Here is a 19794-nt window from a genome sequence, read left to right as displayed (position 1 = left end):
CATGGCCTGGACTCAGGATTCCTCTCTTTCATTTACCAGCTGTGTAACCTTGGACAAATTACTTTTTAAGTCTCATTTTCTTTTTATCTATAAAATGACAATAGTGTTAATACCTATTTCAGAGGGTTATTGTGAGGAGAAGAATTATGTATTTATTATGAATATGCATATTACGATGCCTGGTGCAGGGTAAGGACTTAATGCATGTCAGTTATTGTATTATTATCACGGTAATGATGACTCATACAGTCGTTTCTGCTCCACTTTGGGAGGCTGTACTCACAAAGTCTCGTTGTGTTGCTGCTGTGATACAAGATGCCACTTCAAAAGCATATACAATAAACATCAGGATGAAATACTGGAAAGGAAACAAATGGAATTAAAAAATTCTGTCTACTTCCAAAGAATTTTTTTAAACAAATAATTATTATGTTTTCTGTAGCACATTTGCCTAAATATAATTATGCAATCATTTACACAATTATTCAACAAACCCTCACTGAACAGTGATTGGAGCCAGACTTGGTGCTAGGTTCTTTTTTTTTTTTTTTTTGGTACTAGGTTCTAATCAGCTCAAGTCCCTTCTTTCCCCAGAGAATAGAAGACTGTTGAATACAGAGCTTTCTCAGTTCAGCACCTTGTATTTCCATTTAAACTGGGGAAAAACACACAAGAAAATGAGCTGGTGTTTCTGTGTGTTCATTCAATGGCTGGCAAGAGAGTCCTAGTGTATCAGACACTAGGTAGAGCCTCCTAACTTCCTTCTCTTTGGGGAACATCTTTATGGTTTACTGAAGATTTAGGATTACTGGGGACACAAAAGCTGAATAGGGCCATGTTTAACATTTATCCTGCCTCCTGACAATGTCCAGTCTTATCAGAGAGGAACAGGTTCTACCTAGTGCCTGATACACCCACTGATGTATCTTCTTGATAGCACCTTCTCTCACCTCCCACCCTAGTTGCATCAGGTCAGTTGAGTAAAACAGCATATTGTGTGTTTTGTTGTATGTGTGTGTGTGTGGTGGGGTGTGTGTATGCTCATGATGCCTCCACAGCGCACTGCCCCTATTTGTGCCTGGAGAATAACTGAAGGACAAATGACTTCTGAATATGGGCTGGAGACTTTGCCGTCCTCAGCCTTGCACAGTGCTTACTGTCCTCGGGTTCTTTTGGGGAGGGGCGCAGAGGAAACCATTCTTCCTACCTGGTCAGGGGCGATAGGGTCTCAGAGCTGGACCTCTGCCGCCCTAACCATTCCTCCCAGGAAAAGGCTTTGGCTACTTTTCACTCCCAGTTAACAGCAGGAGCCCCTTCAGAGGTGCCAGGACAGTGTCCCCTGCTGTAATAGCTGTTGCCTTGCTATTTGTCGAGAGCTTTGCTTGCTCCCCTTAAAAAGGCTCAGAACCCCCTTAGAGATGCTCCAGAAAGGAGACACAGGGTACAGGTGTTTCCCCTCAGTCGCATGGAGGGTGTGTGGCTCAGTCTCCTTGCCAGGCATCGCCAAGGGTGCTCCCAGCTGTGCCGTGCGCACATGACTGGCTCAGAGTGAGACCAGGACGTGGCTGAAGCTCACCTCTAAGGACACCTTTCCCTGCGTTCCTTTCCCCACCCTGAAAATGTGGGTGCTTTTGCCCTGGGACTAACTCACATTAAGGACCCAGAAAATGTAAATATTCTACATTCCCTGGGTACCAGCATGATGTTAGTCCACAGGAAAAGCAAACCAACAGGCACCTTAGCTTGCTGGACTTGTTCCATGAAGATGGAACTCAGGTCCTGCAGCCTTTGGCTAAGAGAGATATTTCTGGGTAGGAAGTGGGGCCCCATCTTGGGGTGAGAAACTGCTGTCCTGAACATGGGTAGAGGGAGTGGAAGTTTAGACCTAGTACCGAGGGTTCTTAGCCTGGCTGGCTGAAAATCTGCTTCCACCTGCAAAGTCAGGGCACAGCCTGCTGTCTGCAGTTTGGGGCAGAAACCTCCCTATGGATGCCCAGAATTAGAGCCTTCATAGGCAGGTGGGAGGAGAAGGCAATGATAACCCACTCCAGTGTTCTTGCCTGGAGAATCCCAGGGACGGCGGAGCCTGGTGGGCTGCCGTCTTTGGGGTTGCACAGAGTCGGACACGACTGAAGCGACTTAGCAGCAGCAGCAGCAGGCAGGTGGGAACTGAAACTCATCTCTACCTGGAGCCCAGCAAGGGATTCCAGGGTCCCTAAAAAGCAGAGTGAATGCATGAGATGGGAAGTGTAGGCCATTCCACAAAATCATCAGCCTTGAGCTCAAAAATGTCTAAGGAGGCTCATGTTTTCTCTTAAAACTTTATGCATATTTTGTGATTTATATCCTAATATATTAACACTTGATTACTATTATAATAAGATTTTAAACTACTTTTTCTCAGGAGAAAAAAATCTGATCATTGAGTTCTCACTTTGTCTCTCCTTTGGCCCGTGTAGCTCCTGGCTGTATCTGCTGGGCACATGCAGACACCAGTCAGAGAAGCCAAGATCTAGAATGTACTTAGTAGGTGACCCCCCAGGTGTCTCCCCTTCAGCCTCTCTGTACTGGACTTTTCTGGACTTGTGATACAGGAGAGCATCCTTGCCCCCACATGCAGGGAGGGTCTTCCCCTCTATTCACCCCTCAGCTGGCACCTGCTTCTACCTACCCCGCTGAAAACCAAAGCATTGTGCTCAGGGAAAGAGAAACAGTGCATCAAAATTGGTCCAGGAAACAAATGTACAGAGTTTTCAGGTCTTACCACCAGAAGAATTTTCCTGTTGGACTTCATGATGCCTACGATGCCCAGGACAGAGAGGCAGAAGAGGCAGATGCCAACAAACATGCCAATCCAGGCTGCTGCATAGATGTCGTCGTTGTTGGTGGCTTCAAGCAGTGGGTAGAGGCTGTTTTGGTCTGATACAAAGAAGATGCACTCTGCCATCAGGGCAATGCCGCACATCTGCGAGCAGAGGGGGTTCAGTCAGGCTGATGGCCAGGAGAGCAGCGTTGGGAAAGGGATGGAGGAGTGGGCAGTGCTGGGAGGGACTAACTCTGCCCGCTGCATAGGCTGTAAGCAGCTGACTTAAACTCCTCACTGCCAGGCAACCAAACAGCTCCTTCCATCCTGTGAATTGGTTTCGTGCCTCCTTCCACATTTCTCTCTACTTTAGCTTTTGGGAGGAGACACAGACAATTTCAGACCATCCATAAAACTCTTGGGGGCATGGGACCACTCGAACAATGACTTCTTGTAGGAAGATCATCTTTCACTTACATTCCCGCTGCCCACCACCCTAATTCTTGGACTGTAATAAATACTTAAACTGGTCCAGGTCGTGTTTATCAGTGCCAGAGAACCAGGCAATGTTGGTGGAGGAAGGAACCTTGGTGGTTATCTTTCCTGCTCCCTGGATTTTATAGATGAAGGATCTTGGCCCAGAAAGACAATGACTTGTCCAGAGTCATGCAGAGTCAGGCAGGGTTGAGCCCAGAGCCAGCGATCCTGACTCCTAAGAGCTCTCACCTCACTGTGCCCATGCAGCCTGGCCATTGAGCTACTCTCACATCCTGGTCCTGGCCTTCGTGTGACCAGAACAGGAAGATGCAGACTCCTGCCCCCAATAGCAGAGTCCACGGAAATCAAACCCAAGAGGGAAAGGAAAGACACACCACCATGTGTGTGTTGAGGATACTTGGACACTAACCATGGTAGGCATGGCTCCTTTTAGATTCTGGTGTTTAAAGCCTGGAGGAAAATCTCTCTCTTTTTCCACATGGTTTTTTGATATATTACATAGTTGGGTGCGTGCTAAGTTGCTTCAGTCATGTCTGACTCATTGCGACCCTGTGGACTATGGCCCACCAGGCTCCTCTGTCCATGGGATTCTCCAGGCAAAAATACTGGAGTGGGGTGCCATGCCCTTCTCCAAGGGATCTTTCCAACTCCAGGGATCGAACCCAAGTCTCCTGCGTCTCCTGTACTGCAGAAAGATTCTTTACTACTGAGCCACCAGGAAGCCCTATTACATAGTTACATAGGATTATTCATATTGTTAAATTCTAGCTAGCATGTTTTACTAATACATTTCTTAAAAGGGAGAAAAGATGAAGGGAACCAGTCACTATCTCTTTATTTTCCTTTAAAGTCTCACTTTTGTTGTATCTAAAATCATGATTACAGAAAGAGCAGAATTTCCTGGAAAATACTCATTACTTACACCGATAATCACATTTCCAAAAATCAGCAGGCCCTGGAAGCAACGAACAGTGGAGTCGTCTTTGGCCATCTTCAGGATTTCCCCCAAGCTGTGGACACAGTCGAGAACATTGCAACTGGATAGGAGCAGGGAGTAAAGACTGCTGCCAGCCCCACAGCAGAACTCACTCACACCACGTGCCTCCTTGTGTTCTGAAGCACCCAAACTAAGCCAGGCGGTCGTTTAGCAATGGAGGAGGTTTCGTTACTATGTTCAGTAATCACTGTAATTTCATAAAGAAGAAAAAAAAGGTAAAGCTGATCTGAGTCTGATTATCAACTTTTAGGAGTTCTTTAAGATGTGCAACATACAGACTGCATTCTTCTGAGTGATGACCTGAGGCCCAAAGTCACCCAGGACAGACCTGAGGTGGTGACGAAGCACCCTGAGGTCCCTGGTATGGTTCTTCCTGCCCTTGGTCATGGCAAGCTGAAGCCCAAAGGAAAAACATGTGGGTGGAGTGGGCAATTGGTTCCCATTTAGACTCTGGGCAGCTGTTAAAAACCATTATTTTCAGGAGGTCTTATTATCTTCAAATATAGCTGGGAAATTAAAAATACTCTGTCACGTTGAGCGGGGGAATGGGGGGCGGTGGGAGAAAGAGGGGCTAACTGTTCCTTCTATGTGGTACTCTGCTAAGGACTTGACATACACATATGTGATTTTCATAACCCAATTAGGTAGAAAAAGAAAAAGGATGAGGAGGCTCCATTTTGCAGATGAAGAAACTCAAGCTTAAATTGGTAAATTAAGTTCCCTGGGGTCTTACAGCCAGTAAATGGAAGAGCTGGGCTGGAGGCTTGGTCTACACGACTCCAGAGCCCAAGTGCTGCTTCTCAGCCCATTTGGCTCCCAGAAAGTATTTACGAGGTTAATGCTGTGTCTAGCGCTTTATGGGTCTCTCCCTCGGTAAGGATTCTCTGGAAGGAATGCGGGGTAAGTGTTTGGGTGATTTATTTTCGCTTTTACACTGGAATTATAGCTATCCACATCTTTCAGTGTTTTGTTTATTAAATTAATTAACTATCCACTTCATGCACTCAGGCTCTAAATCAAAATGTATTATATGACACAACTTGCATTTTGAGGTATACAAAGATACATAAGGGAGATTGATGCATTATAGACTTTCAGGCTTTAGTAGGGAAGCTGTGTTCCCAAATCATTATAACACATGTAATAAGATCTTAATAACATCAGAGTTTTGAGGAGGGAAGAGATAATGCTCACAGGGTCTGTGTGGTTTCCGTGCATCAAATAGATGTGGGTGGGTGTGGGAGGAAAGTGGGAGTGACATTCCAGGTAAAAGGAAAGGAAAGATCAGGGAGTAGAGCCTTAGAAGAGTGAAGAGCCCAGGAGATAACAAATGAGCCAGTGTGTCATGAATCCGTGGGAAACAAGCCTTCCATTTGACTCAGACCTTGCTAAATTGTAACTTCTTTGTTACACTCTAATGTAAGTATCTACAACCTTCCAAGTAACCTTGAACATCTCTAAATATTTCCCCTACCTGTTCACTTGGCTAGTGGTAGAAACTGAAGGAGTTGAAATTTATGAGTGTTTTTTTTGGCTCAGAATGGGGCACATGGCGGAAATCACCAGTGTCATCAAAGTTTGCTGAGTGAATGGAAGAAACGGGGCCGTTGTTACAAGATTGCTATGCGGAGCTTCTGATTAGAAATGGCATTCATTTCTTTCCCGTTGGAAATGTCATTTCAGACTTAGAAATGTCATTTCTTCCCTGAGACGGTTGCCCTGAGACAGAGTGGAGCCAGAGTCTGGAGTTAATGCACAACCTCCCCATACGGGAGCCTCACTCACGTAGCCGGCTCAGCATGTTATAAAGCCCCTCCCTGGAATGTGCAGATACTGCTCCTGACCAGTTGGGTTACCATCTAAACTAGACACAGATAAATAGACCGTGAAAGGTAGTTCAGGCAACACAGGTACATATAGAGAGTAAAGGGTAAATGTCCAGAGAGGCCAGAAGCAGCCTGGTGAGCACCCAGCACCCATCTGCAGGGGTAACTTAGTTGTGGTCATTAGTTGGGCTTAAAGAATGGAAAGAAGGCAGTTTGTTCCTTTAAGGAATTTAAAGTGTGATGATAGCAATGTGGATTCAAAGCAAAAATGACTATACCCCCATAGAATAAAGGAGGAAAGTAGAGCTATGGGGATAAGGGAAAAGGCGGGTAGGTCTCCAAAGAAAGAGGGGGAGCTGATGGGACCCTGAACAAAGGACCTGGCCCCAGTGGCCTAAATATATCCCACAAGATCCCAAAGACAGTTCTGCCACACAGAGTTTTAAAGAAGGGGAAGAGACCCAGGAATACTTTGTGGGAGAATGGCAAGTCAAAATTAGGGTGGGAAAATGTGGACCAGAGTGGGAGAAAGGAAGGAAGGAGGCAGGTGGGAGCTTGGTTTGAGGAAAAGGAGAGTGAAATGAAGAAATCGAGACAAGCATGAGGTAGGAGATGTCAGGGAGGCAGCCGGCCGGTGACTGATTGAGGAGGGCAGGACTGTGTGGATGGGCAGGGAATGCCCTCAGCTTGCTGCCCGCTAGATGTTTCTCCTTTTCCACTACGAGTTCACTTCTCCTTCAGCAGCGCTTAATCACTTAGATAATGAAACAAAAGAACAAAGCGATGGTGAAAGCGTCATGTTGCGATCACTTAGTAATATCCTCAGCACATACTGGCACTCTGTGTTCATCCTCTCAGCAGACCTGAGAGATGGGGATTTTCACCAAAATCTGTGTTTGTTTCTTGTTGCTGTTGTAACAAATTACCAAAGACTTAGTGACCTCAAAGAACACCCCAGTTTCATCTTACAGTTCTGGGGATCAGAAGCATGACATGAGTCCCAGTGGGCTAAAATCTAGGTATCAGCTGAGCTGATTCTCCCCTGGAGGATCTAGGGAAGAAGCTGTTTTCTTGCCATTTAGCAGATGCAAAAAAAAGAGGCTGAAAGAGATTAATTGCTTTGCCCAAAGCCATGTTGCTAGAAAATGCAAAAGCTGAGACTCAAACCCAGATCCAGATCATTCACTTTTCAGGGCAGATTGTAAAGATCTGCCATGTGGCTGACACTTTGAGAAGGAAAAGAAACACCTGGGTTGTTGTCTTGCCTATCCGGGAATGGAGAGGGTAGATGCTACATTTTCCTGCTCAGATGATCCTGTCTTGTAAAGGTCAGAATCACTAGGTCTCTCTTCACTCTCCTCTCTAAGTTCTTGCCTCCTTAACCCCTCAACACTGCACTAATTTTTGCATATTTTCCCTAAACCCAAGGCTGCACCCATAAGTTGTTCTAGAAAACCTGTCTAGATGCATCCCAGACCTGGAGCTCTCCCACCCACCCTTTGATACCAAAATTTTTATAAGTAAGAGGTGCAAACGTGCAGGTTAATGTGAGAGTCAGCATTTCATAGACTCTCCATGGCCGCCTGTAGTTAGACTAGGTTGGTGTCTAGAAGACCTAAAATATTTATTACATCCTCCAAACAGCCACAAATGTCAAGAGGTGTGGCAGTTAGGGGGCCAAGTGTAGGTTTCTAGCAGCTCACAGTGTGATCTACTGGCTGTGGTCTAACGGTAAGCATCCCAGACTTGATGTTAGAAAGCCAAGGTTCAAACTCAGTCTTGCCCAGTCCTTACTGTGTAACCCTGGGCAATGCGACTCAGTGTCTATTCAATCCTCATATATAAAATGAGTAGAATATAAGTTGTTTGGTGGGATTGTTGTGATTACTGAGATAAAAGATGGGGAAGTGATCAGTAAACACCAAGACTGTTTACCAACATTAGAAATTATGCATAATAATTGGGCTGTGTCTTTGCTTTATGTACCAGTGACTCCTGGACCCTAGGAAGGAGGTTTCAGTGGTTACCGATGCTACAACCAGAGGCTTCTAAGTGGGGGTGAAGCATCCTCTTTCACCTTCCCCTGCTCCTTGCTCAAGGGCTGCTCTGCTGGAGGGTCCTGAAAGCCTTACCCATCTCCCATGTGAGCTCCTTTTTATTTTCCATGGAAAGATCATGGTCGGGGGTGGGGAGCTCACTGGGAGAGGGAAAAAGCTTCCGGGATGTGCTTGGGGTATGGCCAGAGTCAGGTACCAAACTGCACGTCCATATGGGAGGGGCCCTCTGTGCATTCCACCGGCATTCCTCAACGGTTAACACCATCTGGCACTGGGGTGCTCTGGAGCCTCTGGTCCAGACTGCGAGGTGATGCAGAGATGACCCTCAAGTTTCCTCCTCTGTGCTGGCGCAGCTTCCTCTCTAACACAGAAGGGACTCAGGGAGTACTCTGTTCTGCTGCCCTTGTGCGTTCTTTCCTCCCAGTGTCAGCCTGGGAAGGGCTTCCTGTACTTTTACTGCAAGAGTCTCCAAAGCAAGAGAAGGCCCTGGGAACCCTGTTTTATTTGCCTTTTTAGGTCCTATGTGGCACAGTGCCTTACACGTGGTAGGCTCTTAATAAATTATTTTACTCAGTAAAAGAGTATATGAAGTGCATTTTTAAAACGTGTATTTGAATGAGAAGAATAAATGAGTAAGTTGTTGGCCTAGACCTTTACTGCAGAAGAGATTCAGTGAAGGAGAAAAACATGGGCTTCGGTCAGATCTAGGTTTGAATCTTGCTCTACCACTTAGTGGTTTTGTGGCCTTTGGTAATTACTTAATCTTTTTGAGCTTTCTCTAAAAGGGTAACATAAGACTTAACTAAAAGGGTTACTATGAAAATTACATGGGTGTATGGGTGAAGTTCTAACACAGTATCAGTTACCCAACCAATATTTATTTTCTTTACCTTTGCCTCAGTTTCTTGAAGCAGACAGACCAGAACAAACAGTGAATGATTAAGGCACCTAAAGCTAGTGATTTAATTTTGTTTTAAAACAGAAGCACGTTGGGAATCTAAATTGGTACAGCCACTGTGGAAAGGTTTCTCAAAACACTGAACTAAACCGTATGACTCAGCAATTTCACTTTGGGGCATATTCTGAAAAAAAGAAAAAGCCCCACTATTCAAAAAGGTAAATGTGCCTCTATGTTCACAGCAGCATGATTTACAATTGCTAAGATATGGAAGCAACCTTAGTGTCCATCAACAGATGAATGGATAAAGAAGATGTAATCGATAAAGAATAGAATTTTGCCATTTGCAAGGACACAGGTGGACTTGGAGGTTGCTATGCTAAGTGAAAGAGAAAGACAAATATGATATCATGCATATGTGAAATCTAAAAAACTACAGCAGACTAGTGAATATAACCAAAAAGCAAACTCACAGACATATAGAAAACAAATTAGTAGTTACCAGTGGGGAGGAGGAGGGGCCTAGGAGGTACAAAGTATTAGGTATAAAATAAGCTAGAAGGATATATTGTACATCATGGGGATACAGCCAATATTTTATTATACCTCTAAGTGGAGTATAATCTTTAAACATTGTGAATCACTATTATTATACATATGTAACTTATATAATGTACATCAAGTATATTTCAATTAAAAACAAATAGCCACACTTTCAAAGGAAATATGAAAATATGACTTCAGTATGAAACTCTCATATACAAACTCAGATCAAAATCTGGCTGAAGCAAAAGTTGGGAGCCTAAGCTTCCCTTATTCAGCTCTAAACTTCCTAACCACAAGGCTAGCCCCAAATTGGTTGGAAACTGCTATTTCTAGAACTAATAGAAAAGAAACATGTAGGCAGATCACTGCTCAAAATGCAGTTACCAAAGAAGTTAGAAGGTGCTCAGGAGTGACATTGGAAAACCCTGGTTTAATGTGTAGGCTGATATTACACAATCTCTCAAGAGGAAACTAAACTCCTAGGAAAGCCTCCTAGAAAATGGTGGCAAGTGAGTTTACTTCTCTAGTAGACTAGCTGGAGAAACCTCTTGGAGGGGTTGTGTTACTGGATCACTTAGAACAAAGGCAATGTGATTTCTATGAAAGAAAAGGATCAGACCTGGTTAATCTTTTGAAGTTCTTGGAAGGCTTGTAAATGCCTGTGCACAAGGGTTAACTAATAAACTTACTTAGATTGCACAAAGAAAAACTCTGATAAGTGCCCTGCTAATGGTTATTTTAAAAAAATTAAAAAGACATTATGAATTTGTTGACCTTTCCATAGAGGTCAGGCATGGAGAGAGAACCAAAAGAGAGGGACAAATGGGCCCTTTTCTACATAAGGAATATAAACTGTGATGGTCTCTGTAGCCTGGAGTAGTTGTGCCTTATAAAGTTAACAAACTTCTTGAGTTTTGTCTCAGCCTGCCTCATAAGGAAGTACCACAATGAATACCCGTCTATGATTAATTTTATGTGTTAAGTTGATTAGGATAGGGCTTACCTGGTGCTTCAGATGATAAAAAATCTGCCTGCAACGTGGGAGACCCGGGTTTGATCCCTGGGTCAGAAAGATGCCCCAGAGAAGGAAATGGCAACTCGCTCCAGTATTTTTGCCTGGAGAATCCCATGGTCAGAGGAGTCTGGCAAGTTACATTCCATGGGGTCATAAAGAGTTGGACACAACTGAGGAACTAACACTTTCACTTTGATTAGGATATGGGGCCTAGTTGTTTGGTCAAATATAATACCAGTCTAGGTATCACTGTGATAACATTTTTTAGATGTAATTAATGGTTAAATAAGTTGCCTTTGCATAAAGCAGATTACCTCCCATAATGTGGGTGGGCCTCATCCAATCAGTTGAAGGGCTTAAAAACAAAGACTGAGGTTTCCCAAAGAGGAAGCAATTCTGCCTCAAGATTGCAGCATAGAAACCCTGTACAAGTTTTCAGTCTGCAGATTTCAGACCCAAGACTGCAACACCAGCTTACCTGAATTTTCAGGCTGCTAGTCTGCTCTGCAGATTTCAAACTTGTCAGCCCCCCACCCCCATCCCAGCCATATAAGCCAATTCCTTAAAATAAATCTTTTCCCCTATATATATATCCTATTGGCTCTTATTTCTGTGGAGAACTCTGCAAGATGCATGCTCCTGATTTAAACTAATTTATAGTTTTGGTAGAAACAAATGCGATCATTTTCTGGTATTTCCTGAGAACATTTCACCCTTTCTTTCCAGTTCCCACTTCCAGATCCTGACTTCTGGCTCAGATGGATCCACCCATTTCTGTTTCCTTTCCACACACTGCCTTCAGAGGGAAGTTTCTAGAGCAGAGGTTCTTAAACCATCCTACAGAACACAGATGTTCCACCTATTGGGGGGACATTTCTTTGATGCCGAAATTGAATAATTGCAGTCATTTCCTAAGCTGAAGAAAAATGAACGATCAGAATTGGTCATTTTAAGCATTTTCCTCCCACAAAGTTTTCCATAAATCTTGGGTGCCCGCTACCACCTGCCTAGCTGAAATCTAGTTTATAGTATGAACTTAGGCCAACATGATTTACTGAGTTATTTTAAATCTAATACATCAACATGTTGTGGTGTTTCACAAAGATTAACATGACTTCTAAGCTCCAGACAGAGGGCTGGCTGTCCGTTCAGGTGAGTTCCACTTCTCTGAACCTAGCCCCCAGGTTCCCCCACACACATCCCTGTGCTGTGCCCACCCTTGGCTTCCCTCCAGGAGTTGTCTGGCTGGGCCTCTGTGCTCTCCTGGGTTGGGGTGTGGCTTGCCCCAGAATTCTGGCACAGTATAAGAGGGATGCGGAGAAGGCAATGGCACCCCACTCCAGTACTCTTGCCTGGAAAATCCCATGGACGGAGGAGCCTGGTAGGCTGCAGTCCATGGAGTTGCTAAGAGTCAGACACGACTGAGCGACTTCACTTTCACTTTTCACTTTTATGCACTGGAGAAGGCAATGGCAACCCACTCCAGTGTTCTTGCCTGGAGAATCCCAGGGACAAGGGAGCCTGGTGGGCTGCTGTCTATGGGGTTGCACAGAGTTGGACACAACTGAAGCGACTTAGCAGCAGCAGCAGCATAAGAGGGATGAGGAAGTAATAGGGCTTTTTATCAGTAAAACGTTGACACCTATGTTTTCAGCTGTTTGGACCCAGAAAACTAATAATGACCCTGGTCCTGGGGCTTCCTCCATCAGGAGACAGGAGAGAGTGCTCCCAGTGCAAACGTCTCTCCAGGTTAAGACTTTTACTCTTGTTCTTTTTAAATGCTACAATGTTACAATGGCTCTACCTGAGCCAGACACCTCCTCTCCACAGCTCAGTGGGCCTTCCTCCTGTACCAGCAGCCGGGTCCCAGGCGTGACCGGGCATAAGCTGTCACTGTGATCCTGCTCCCATAGTCCCAGAACTGGAGATGTGATGAGGCAAAATTGTTCAAACAGGTGCCGGGGGGGCTGGCTTAGGGAAAACACACCTGGGATCCCGGGTGGGAAAGGTTGCTGTAAAGGATGCTGCTGGGACATCTGGCAAACCTTGGGTCTAGACTGTCCACAGAGGGTGGTGGGGGAGGGGGACATCAATGTCAAAGCTCAGAGCTCCCTGGTTTGATGGCCTGCGGCCATCTCAGACAATGTCCTTGTCACGACAGATGCCTGCTGCGGTCTTCAGGGCCACAGGATCAAGACATCTCAAAGGTTGAGCAAAGAAACAATAACAATACACAGACACTGAGGGAGTAACAACGCAGACCTTGGCGAACCTTCTGTTAAGGGACAGATAATAACTGTTCTTGGCTTTGTAGTGATAATGTCTCTGTCACGACTCAGCCTAGCCATGACATGCAACCAAGTTAGGGCACAGAAACGAATAAGCACGGCTCTGTGCCAATAAAGCTTCATTTACCGAAGCAGACAGTGGGCTGGGTTTAGCCAGTAGCTCAGTTGATAAAGAATCTGCCTGCAATGCAGGAAACCTGAGTTCGATCTCTGGGTTGGGAAGATCCCCTGGAGGAGGGCATGGCAACCCTCCAGTATTCTGGGCTGGAGAATCCCCATGAACAGAAGAGCCCGGAGGGCTACAGTCCATGGGGTCGCAAAGAGTTGGGCACAACTGAGGGACTAAGCACAGCACAAGTGCCAGTCACTTAGTCTTGAGATGCACTGTCCTAAAACAATCTGGTTTTCTATTACTCCCCTGCTTAAACACCTGCAAAGCCTCCCTGCATCCTCAGTTCAAGGTGGGGGTAGAGGAGGGGGTGGGAGCAGGATGGGGAGGGGTGGAGTCCCCACCCCAGCACAAGCTCAGCCGCAGGCTCCTTCTTGCTTCCTAATTCCAGATGGCTTTACTTGTCCATCCATCCTCTCCTGTTCACCAATCTCTGCAAAACCAAATTTCTCCTCTCCTACTCTGCTGCACTTGAATTTGAGACCTTTTTGGCTTTTCAGCTCTTAGAGACAGACTAATAACTTCCCTTTGCCTGTGTCTGTAGATTTTGTCCAGTCCCAATCATTTTATTCTCCTTGTGGCCCAGGGAAGAGAGGCTGGTCAACCAAAGAGATAAAGCACAAACTCCTCAGTTTGTATTCAGTCATACCAACCATGTTCCGGATGGCCTCGCACTCACTTTCCTCTGCTCCTCTGTGCGGTGTCTCATTTTTGCCTCTTGAACTCTTTACCATCTTCTGAAGCTCAGCTGAAAATCCTTTCCTTTCCTCAAGCACCCATGCCCAGAATTATCCTTCCTTTCCTACTTCCCTCTCTCTGCCCAATCAAACAGTTCTCAAGGGCAGCCCGCACTGGGTCCTGTTCAGTGCACTTGTGTGTATGTGTGTGTGGGGGGCTTTTCTTCCCTACTAGCCTCTGTCATGACAGCCTAAGCTGACACCTTGTTCCTGTTTTTCTTTCTTTTTTGTTACTTCTTTTCTTTACCCACCTTTGTTAAGAAGTTAATTCTGAACCCCAAAACGAATAGATTGCTGTACATGTAAAAAAGTCATTTGATGAATAATTGCATTAAAGAAACAAAATCAGAAACTTTCAAATTACTTGGTCAGTGACACACTTTAGAGTCAATGACTACACTCTTAGTAGTTTTGTCTTACAGAGAAGGTATGTGATTGCGGAGAAATTAAGGTGTCACTTATCCCAGGGTCATTATTGGCTATGTGCCCTTTGATAGTATGATCCAGTATCAGCTCTGGCTGTAAACCGAGAGGCTTTATAGTCAGTCCCGTCATGGTGCAGACGAGGAAACCAAAGCTGCTAAGGGAAAGCGACTTGTTCAAGATCACTAATGTGTCATTTTCAGAGCCAAGATCTGAGTCAGATCTCCTGACTCTTAAACCAGGACTTTGTATTAAATTTGTCACTGATCTTTCTTCATTCTAAGGTAGGGAGATACTGCCTCCCTTTGTATTTCCTTAAAACGAAGAGAGAAACTCCTAACGCCCTGCCAGAAGGTGAGTCACATAAGCAAAGCTGACAAGGTGAGAACTTTCTACGCTTGCTCTCCAGTCAAAGTCTTTCTCACTCTTCATCTTAATTTCCAAATTTCCACAAATCGAGAATCACTCCTTTGCTCCTGGTTAGAATGCAAATACATATAAAAGAGGGACAGACAGTGAGCCTCACAAGCCGTCAATATCAATGCCTCATTGTGAATGGTTTGAGTAGAAATCGGTCTCCAAATTTCCGAAGGAAGAGGGAAGATACCATGGGAGGGAAAGAGACCCAAGGAGCGGGAAGAGCCGAACAAATGAACTTCCTCCCTCATGATCTAAGGGCTTGGGGCTGTGGGTAGAGACTGACTGCTGATACTGTGCCTGTGTCTGCCCCTCTCCACTTCACTCTTAGCTCCCAGTATGGGTGAGCTTTTTCAGATAGGGGGTTTCCTGAAACTTTCCTGAGTTATTTCAAAGCAATGCTTCCCTCAAATATATTTGAACTTTTTCTTTTTCTTCCTTCCCTTTTTTTTTTGTTTGTTATTTGGGAGGGCTAGGCACCCCACTCCAGTACTCTTGCCTGGAAAATCCCATGGATGGAGGAACCTAGTAGGCTGCAGTCCATGAGGTCGCTAAGAGTCAGACACGACTGAGCAACTTCACTTTCACTTTTCACTTTCATGCATTGGAGGAGGAAATGGCAACCCACTCAGTGTTCTTGCCTGGAGAATCCCAGGGACAGAGGAGCCTGGTAGGAGGCCATCTATGGGGTCGCACAGAGTCGGACACGACTGAAGCGACTTAGCAGCAGCAGCAGCAGTAAAGGAAGCAGATGGGATAGAGTAAATTTTAGAAAGTGGAATTGGCAGTGGGCAGAGGATGGAGTAGCTGCTGTCCTCTTTAGAAATGACATTGCCCCTGACTGAAAGTACTCAGTTCACCTCAAAATATTTTCCACACATAGTAAAGCCCCTGTGTGCCCCACCCTGTGGAAGACTGCCCAGTGGCCTGGCACCATGATGATTTATTCCAATTGCACAACATCCTGGGAGTTCCTTTGCTCTGAGAAGTGCAGATTCTTTTAAGAGGCTGGAGTTTTCTTTACGTTTTTTTTTCGTTGTGTCTTCATGCAGTTTGTTTTCTTCTAAAAATTATTCATCTACACAGTGTTAATGTTTCCAGACACAATGAAAAATAGGTCTAAAAATCATTGCTCACTAAACAAACCAATTTTCAAAGCAGGAGAAAAAGGAGAGAGACTCACCCACCAAGCATGAGATCATTTTTTCAAGTTCATTACCTCTTTTCCTTACCCAAGTTTGTTGGACCAGAGAACACACAAACCACACCTTGCACTTTAGTTCCTGTTAGTGAAATTTGGGCTGACAAAGAAAAAAAAAAAGAGAAATAGGAGAGGACAAAATAGACAATAGGCCATTGCCTTAGCCCAGATTCTGAAACCGAGAACTAGATCAGACACTTGTACGACTCAGAGGTGAGGATAAAGATGTCTGTGGAGATTATATCAGGACAGTTGCTGATCTGCTTACATTTAGGGTATGATGAGTCCCTGGGAATGATAAGTGATCAAAGAAGGAACTTGTTCTCATGGCCATGACCCCCATTGCGCAGAGCATCCCTTAGTTTTTCTTTCTTTAAAACTCTAAACCTGCTCTGACTCATGTAGTAACTAGTAGAGACATGAAGCTATTTAGATTCTAATTAAATTCAATTAAAATTCAATCCTTGGGAGGGGGATTCAGGATGGTGGGACACATGTACACCCATGGCAAAAACCACCACAATATTGTAAAGCAATTAGCCTCCAATTAAATAAATTAATTTTTAAAAAAGAATAAAGTTAAACCTGTTTAAAAAAAAATTCAATCCTTATGTTGCACTAGTCACATTTCAAATGCTCAATAGCCATATGTGGTTAGCGGCTGCTGTATAGAACATTTCCATCTTTGCAAAGAGTTCTTTGGGACAGTGTGCTCTTGCCTCCTGATGCTTGCTGTGCTGATCTGAGTCACTCTCCAACCTGAAGTCAAGCACTAAGCTGTAAGCAGTGGCTCAGGTGTTCTCAGCCCACTGAGGGCCTCGGGTGCAGGCAATGTGAGTGGCATGCCCAACCCCAGGGCAGGAACACTATGGAGATTCCTTGGGGGAGGTGAGGTTAAGGTACCTCCCCATGAACTTGGTCTCTGCACCAGTGAGGGAACAGTGATGCATCAGGGGTGTGGGTAGCCTGCATGGCCATGAGGCCCAGATTCCAGCATCAGGGTGAAGCATATTCTAGGATTGACCACTGTTTGCCCTGGGTAAGAATGTAAGCAGGAGGGGCCAAAAGAAATTCTGAGATTTCATTTGCTTTTCTTGACTAGATGGTGTCTAAGATCCCCTTTGTATTTACAAGCCTGTGAATCTTTCAAGATAGCTAAAAACTCCCAGTTGAGTTGATTTTTATGCCCTTTTTTTGCAGAAAGCAAAACAAACAAACAAAAAACTAAACTAAAAACTCTGTTGTAATAGAAAGCAAAATAAGAAATACTTCTCCTCATGGAGAAAGGTTAATTGCTAGAACTAAACAATTCCTTACAAGGCTTGAAAACTGTATAACTCAAGCTATATACATAACTGAAATATGTATTTATATACAATCTAAGTGAGTTCTTTCTGTAGTACTTAGCAATTCTATTCAGGCAAAACATCATCAATAAACATGCTCTTTAATTAAAAAAACATTAAAATTCATAAAAATTTAAAATGTCTTAAGTATCTTTAAAGCCATTTGTAAGTGGGGTTTTAAGTTCATAAACGTAGAGTAGTACTCATATTATTTGAATTTTAACCTGTATTATGTGTGGAAGTGTTGTTGGGACATAAAATACAACCTGCAAACCCTGATGGAAACACCAACTGATGCAGAGTGAAAAGAAGTTATGTAAAAATAACATTGTGTAGATGAAGCTAATTTGTTGACCTGTTTCAACATTTATTAAGCAGAACTGTTTGCAGAGAAGAAACGTGAATAAATTGCCTCTCAAATCCCATTATGAATGGACAAGACCAAATGATTTCTGACAAGAAGGCTGGGAAACTTTCTTTCTGCTAGGCTAATTTTTCTTTTGCTTTTCTGACTCTACAGGGGAACTGGAAGCCCACAAAGGTGCCTGTCTATCTAAGATTTAGTCAGGAGATGGAGGTTTTCCCAGGGTTCTCGGATTTTTCTTGGTTTTTCTGTGAGGAAATGTGAGGTGGAAATCAGGATGGGTGAATAATACCCGACGGAAGAACTTTATCTCAGTTCTGAGAACTGAACCATATCAAAGGGGCTGAGAAAGCAGTTGTACAGTTTAAAGTAAAAGATATTGTGAACAGCCACAATAGCCTAACTTACAAAAAAAATGACAGACTCTATTCATCAGGAAATGAACTTCTCCCCCTCTCCCTTGCAGACAGCTCACTCCCCTCCCAGGAAAGCAACCCAGCCCCAAAGAGTGCAGGTATCTTCCCTGCACAGTGGAATGGGTCTACTCACCTTACCCTCTCCTCCTCCTCCTGGTACTGTGTCGGCTCTCTGCACGCTGCTCTGGCCAGAGGTGCTTTTCTACCCCGCACCAATCCTTTGAACCTCTGGGACCAGGGAAGGGTGGTCTGTGATTGGGAGAAGGCATCTCACATGGGCTGAGCCTGATGCTGCCTAAGCCTGCCTCTCTAGGGCCGGAAGTAACAGGAAACTTTCAGCCAGTAGATTTCTGCTGCTCTGGAATGTGTAATTCTGACAGATGGAAGCACCTGGACAGGGTTCATCTCATCACACGTCTGGATTCCTCGTAGGTCTGGGCTTCCTTGAACACACACTCAGGGCTTCTGTTTTGATTTTGATTTGTTTTGTTTTTATTAGTGTGATTTAATCCTTAATTCTGCTCTTGAGCATTAAAAAGGCCTTTTTTGTTGTCCTGACTGTTCAGTCATGCTGGTACACATTTATGTGTCCAGGGTCATGTCTAGTTTCAATTTCTGTAACTTCCAGATGCTATGTCTATGGGGATAAGAATTGCCCAAGGAACGCCACACTGAGTTGGTCCAAAGACTGATAAGGGCCAGGAGACCTGGAAACAAAGAGGTTGAGAGATAGAGAAAGGGCTCAATCAATCATCCCATGTTATCCAATTAATTTCTCCATTCCTTCTCTCCCCTTCCCTTTTTCTTTCCTCCTTTCCTCTGGAGCCACGTGTCATACAATGTCTGAAGAAGATGTTTATTTCAGTGGTTGCATAACACACCATGGATACATGCATCATAGTTTGTTTAGCCTGGTGTGAGTGATGGGTCATGGCACTCATGTTAGGATTTACTCAGTGCCTTAATCGATAGATTTTTGGGGTTCTCGTGGGCCAGGACCATCCTTCTAACAGGTTAAGTTTTGCAGGAACAGACTTGGAGACTGAGTACAGGGTGCAGTATATTTATTAGTGAGTAAATACCCAGGGAAGAGAGAAGGGAGAGGGAAGAAACAAGGTTGGGTGGAGAGGAGGTCCATCTGCCATGCAGGTGGGACAGCCCCAGGAAACTCTGGAGGAAGATGCCCTGTTACAGTCGCTCTGACTTGGTTCCCTTTATAATCAGTCCTTAGACACAGGTTGCCCTAGGAATGTGGCTTTTTATAGCAAAAGGCTGTCCCTGAAGTGGGTGGGCAGGGGAGGCACGAGCTGTGGTACTCTCAGGAGCTGGGCAGCATGTTCCCCCTCAAAGGTGCCTGCACGGGGCATCTCTGTGTCAATCACATGACTTATTTCTCCTCAGCTCTGCAGGGCCTGGTTCGGGAGAAAATTTTTCACACAGTGGAATTCTATGCAATTGTGATAGGAAAAATGAGGTTACAGAAAACCACTTCATTACATGGAAATATGTTCAGTTATTCAATATTTATTTATATAAATATGTATCAAGAACTTATGAAGTGCCAAATACTTCCTAAGTACTACAAATGAAAAAATCATGTTACAAAATAGTTTGTACAATTCAACACACTTTTTTTTAAAGTATGTATATGTGTAAGTGAATTTAAAAGTTAGAAAGAAAAAGATTAAAAAAAGTTAGAAATTAAATATACCAGGATTTTATATGGATGATGTGATATGAATGACTTCTTGGTAGCTCATATATTTATAAATGATCTACGTTACAGAGAAATA

The 19794-nt window shown here is 44.3% G+C and overlaps 1 protein-coding gene across 2 annotated transcripts in view; it reads right to left on the bottom strand.

Moving 5' to 3' along the window:
* The window catches only part of UPK1B (uroplakin 1B), a 29457-nt gene extending 11219 nt beyond the window's left edge, over positions 1-18238 (bottom strand). The window contains exons 1-4 of one of the 2 annotated variants that reach the window (XM_010845363.1): positions 18135-18238; positions 4224-4311; positions 2765-2965; positions 284-358 (exon numbers count right to left, since the gene is read on the bottom strand). In XM_010845363.1, coding sequence (XP_010843665.1) covers positions 284-358; positions 2765-2965; positions 4224-4292 — 345 coding nt within the window. In that variant the 5' untranslated portion in view covers positions 4293-4311; positions 18135-18238. The remainder of the gene's footprint in view (positions 1-283; positions 359-2764; positions 2966-4223; positions 4312-18134) is intronic. The other variant, XM_010845364.1, reaches the window with a different exon arrangement.
* Between the last annotated feature and the right edge of the window lie 1556 nt (positions 18239-19794).

Source organism: Bison bison, unplaced genomic scaffold, assembly GCF_000754665.1.
Source record: "Bison bison bison isolate TAMUID 2011002044 unplaced genomic scaffold, Bison_UMD1.0 scf7180017864215, whole genome shotgun sequence".
In the NCBI taxonomy this organism is placed as follows: domain Eukaryota; kingdom Metazoa; phylum Chordata; class Mammalia; order Artiodactyla; family Bovidae; genus Bison; species Bison bison.
The sequence above is the reverse complement of the archived record's forward strand: the minus strand, read 5'-3'. Positions and strand labels throughout refer to the sequence as shown.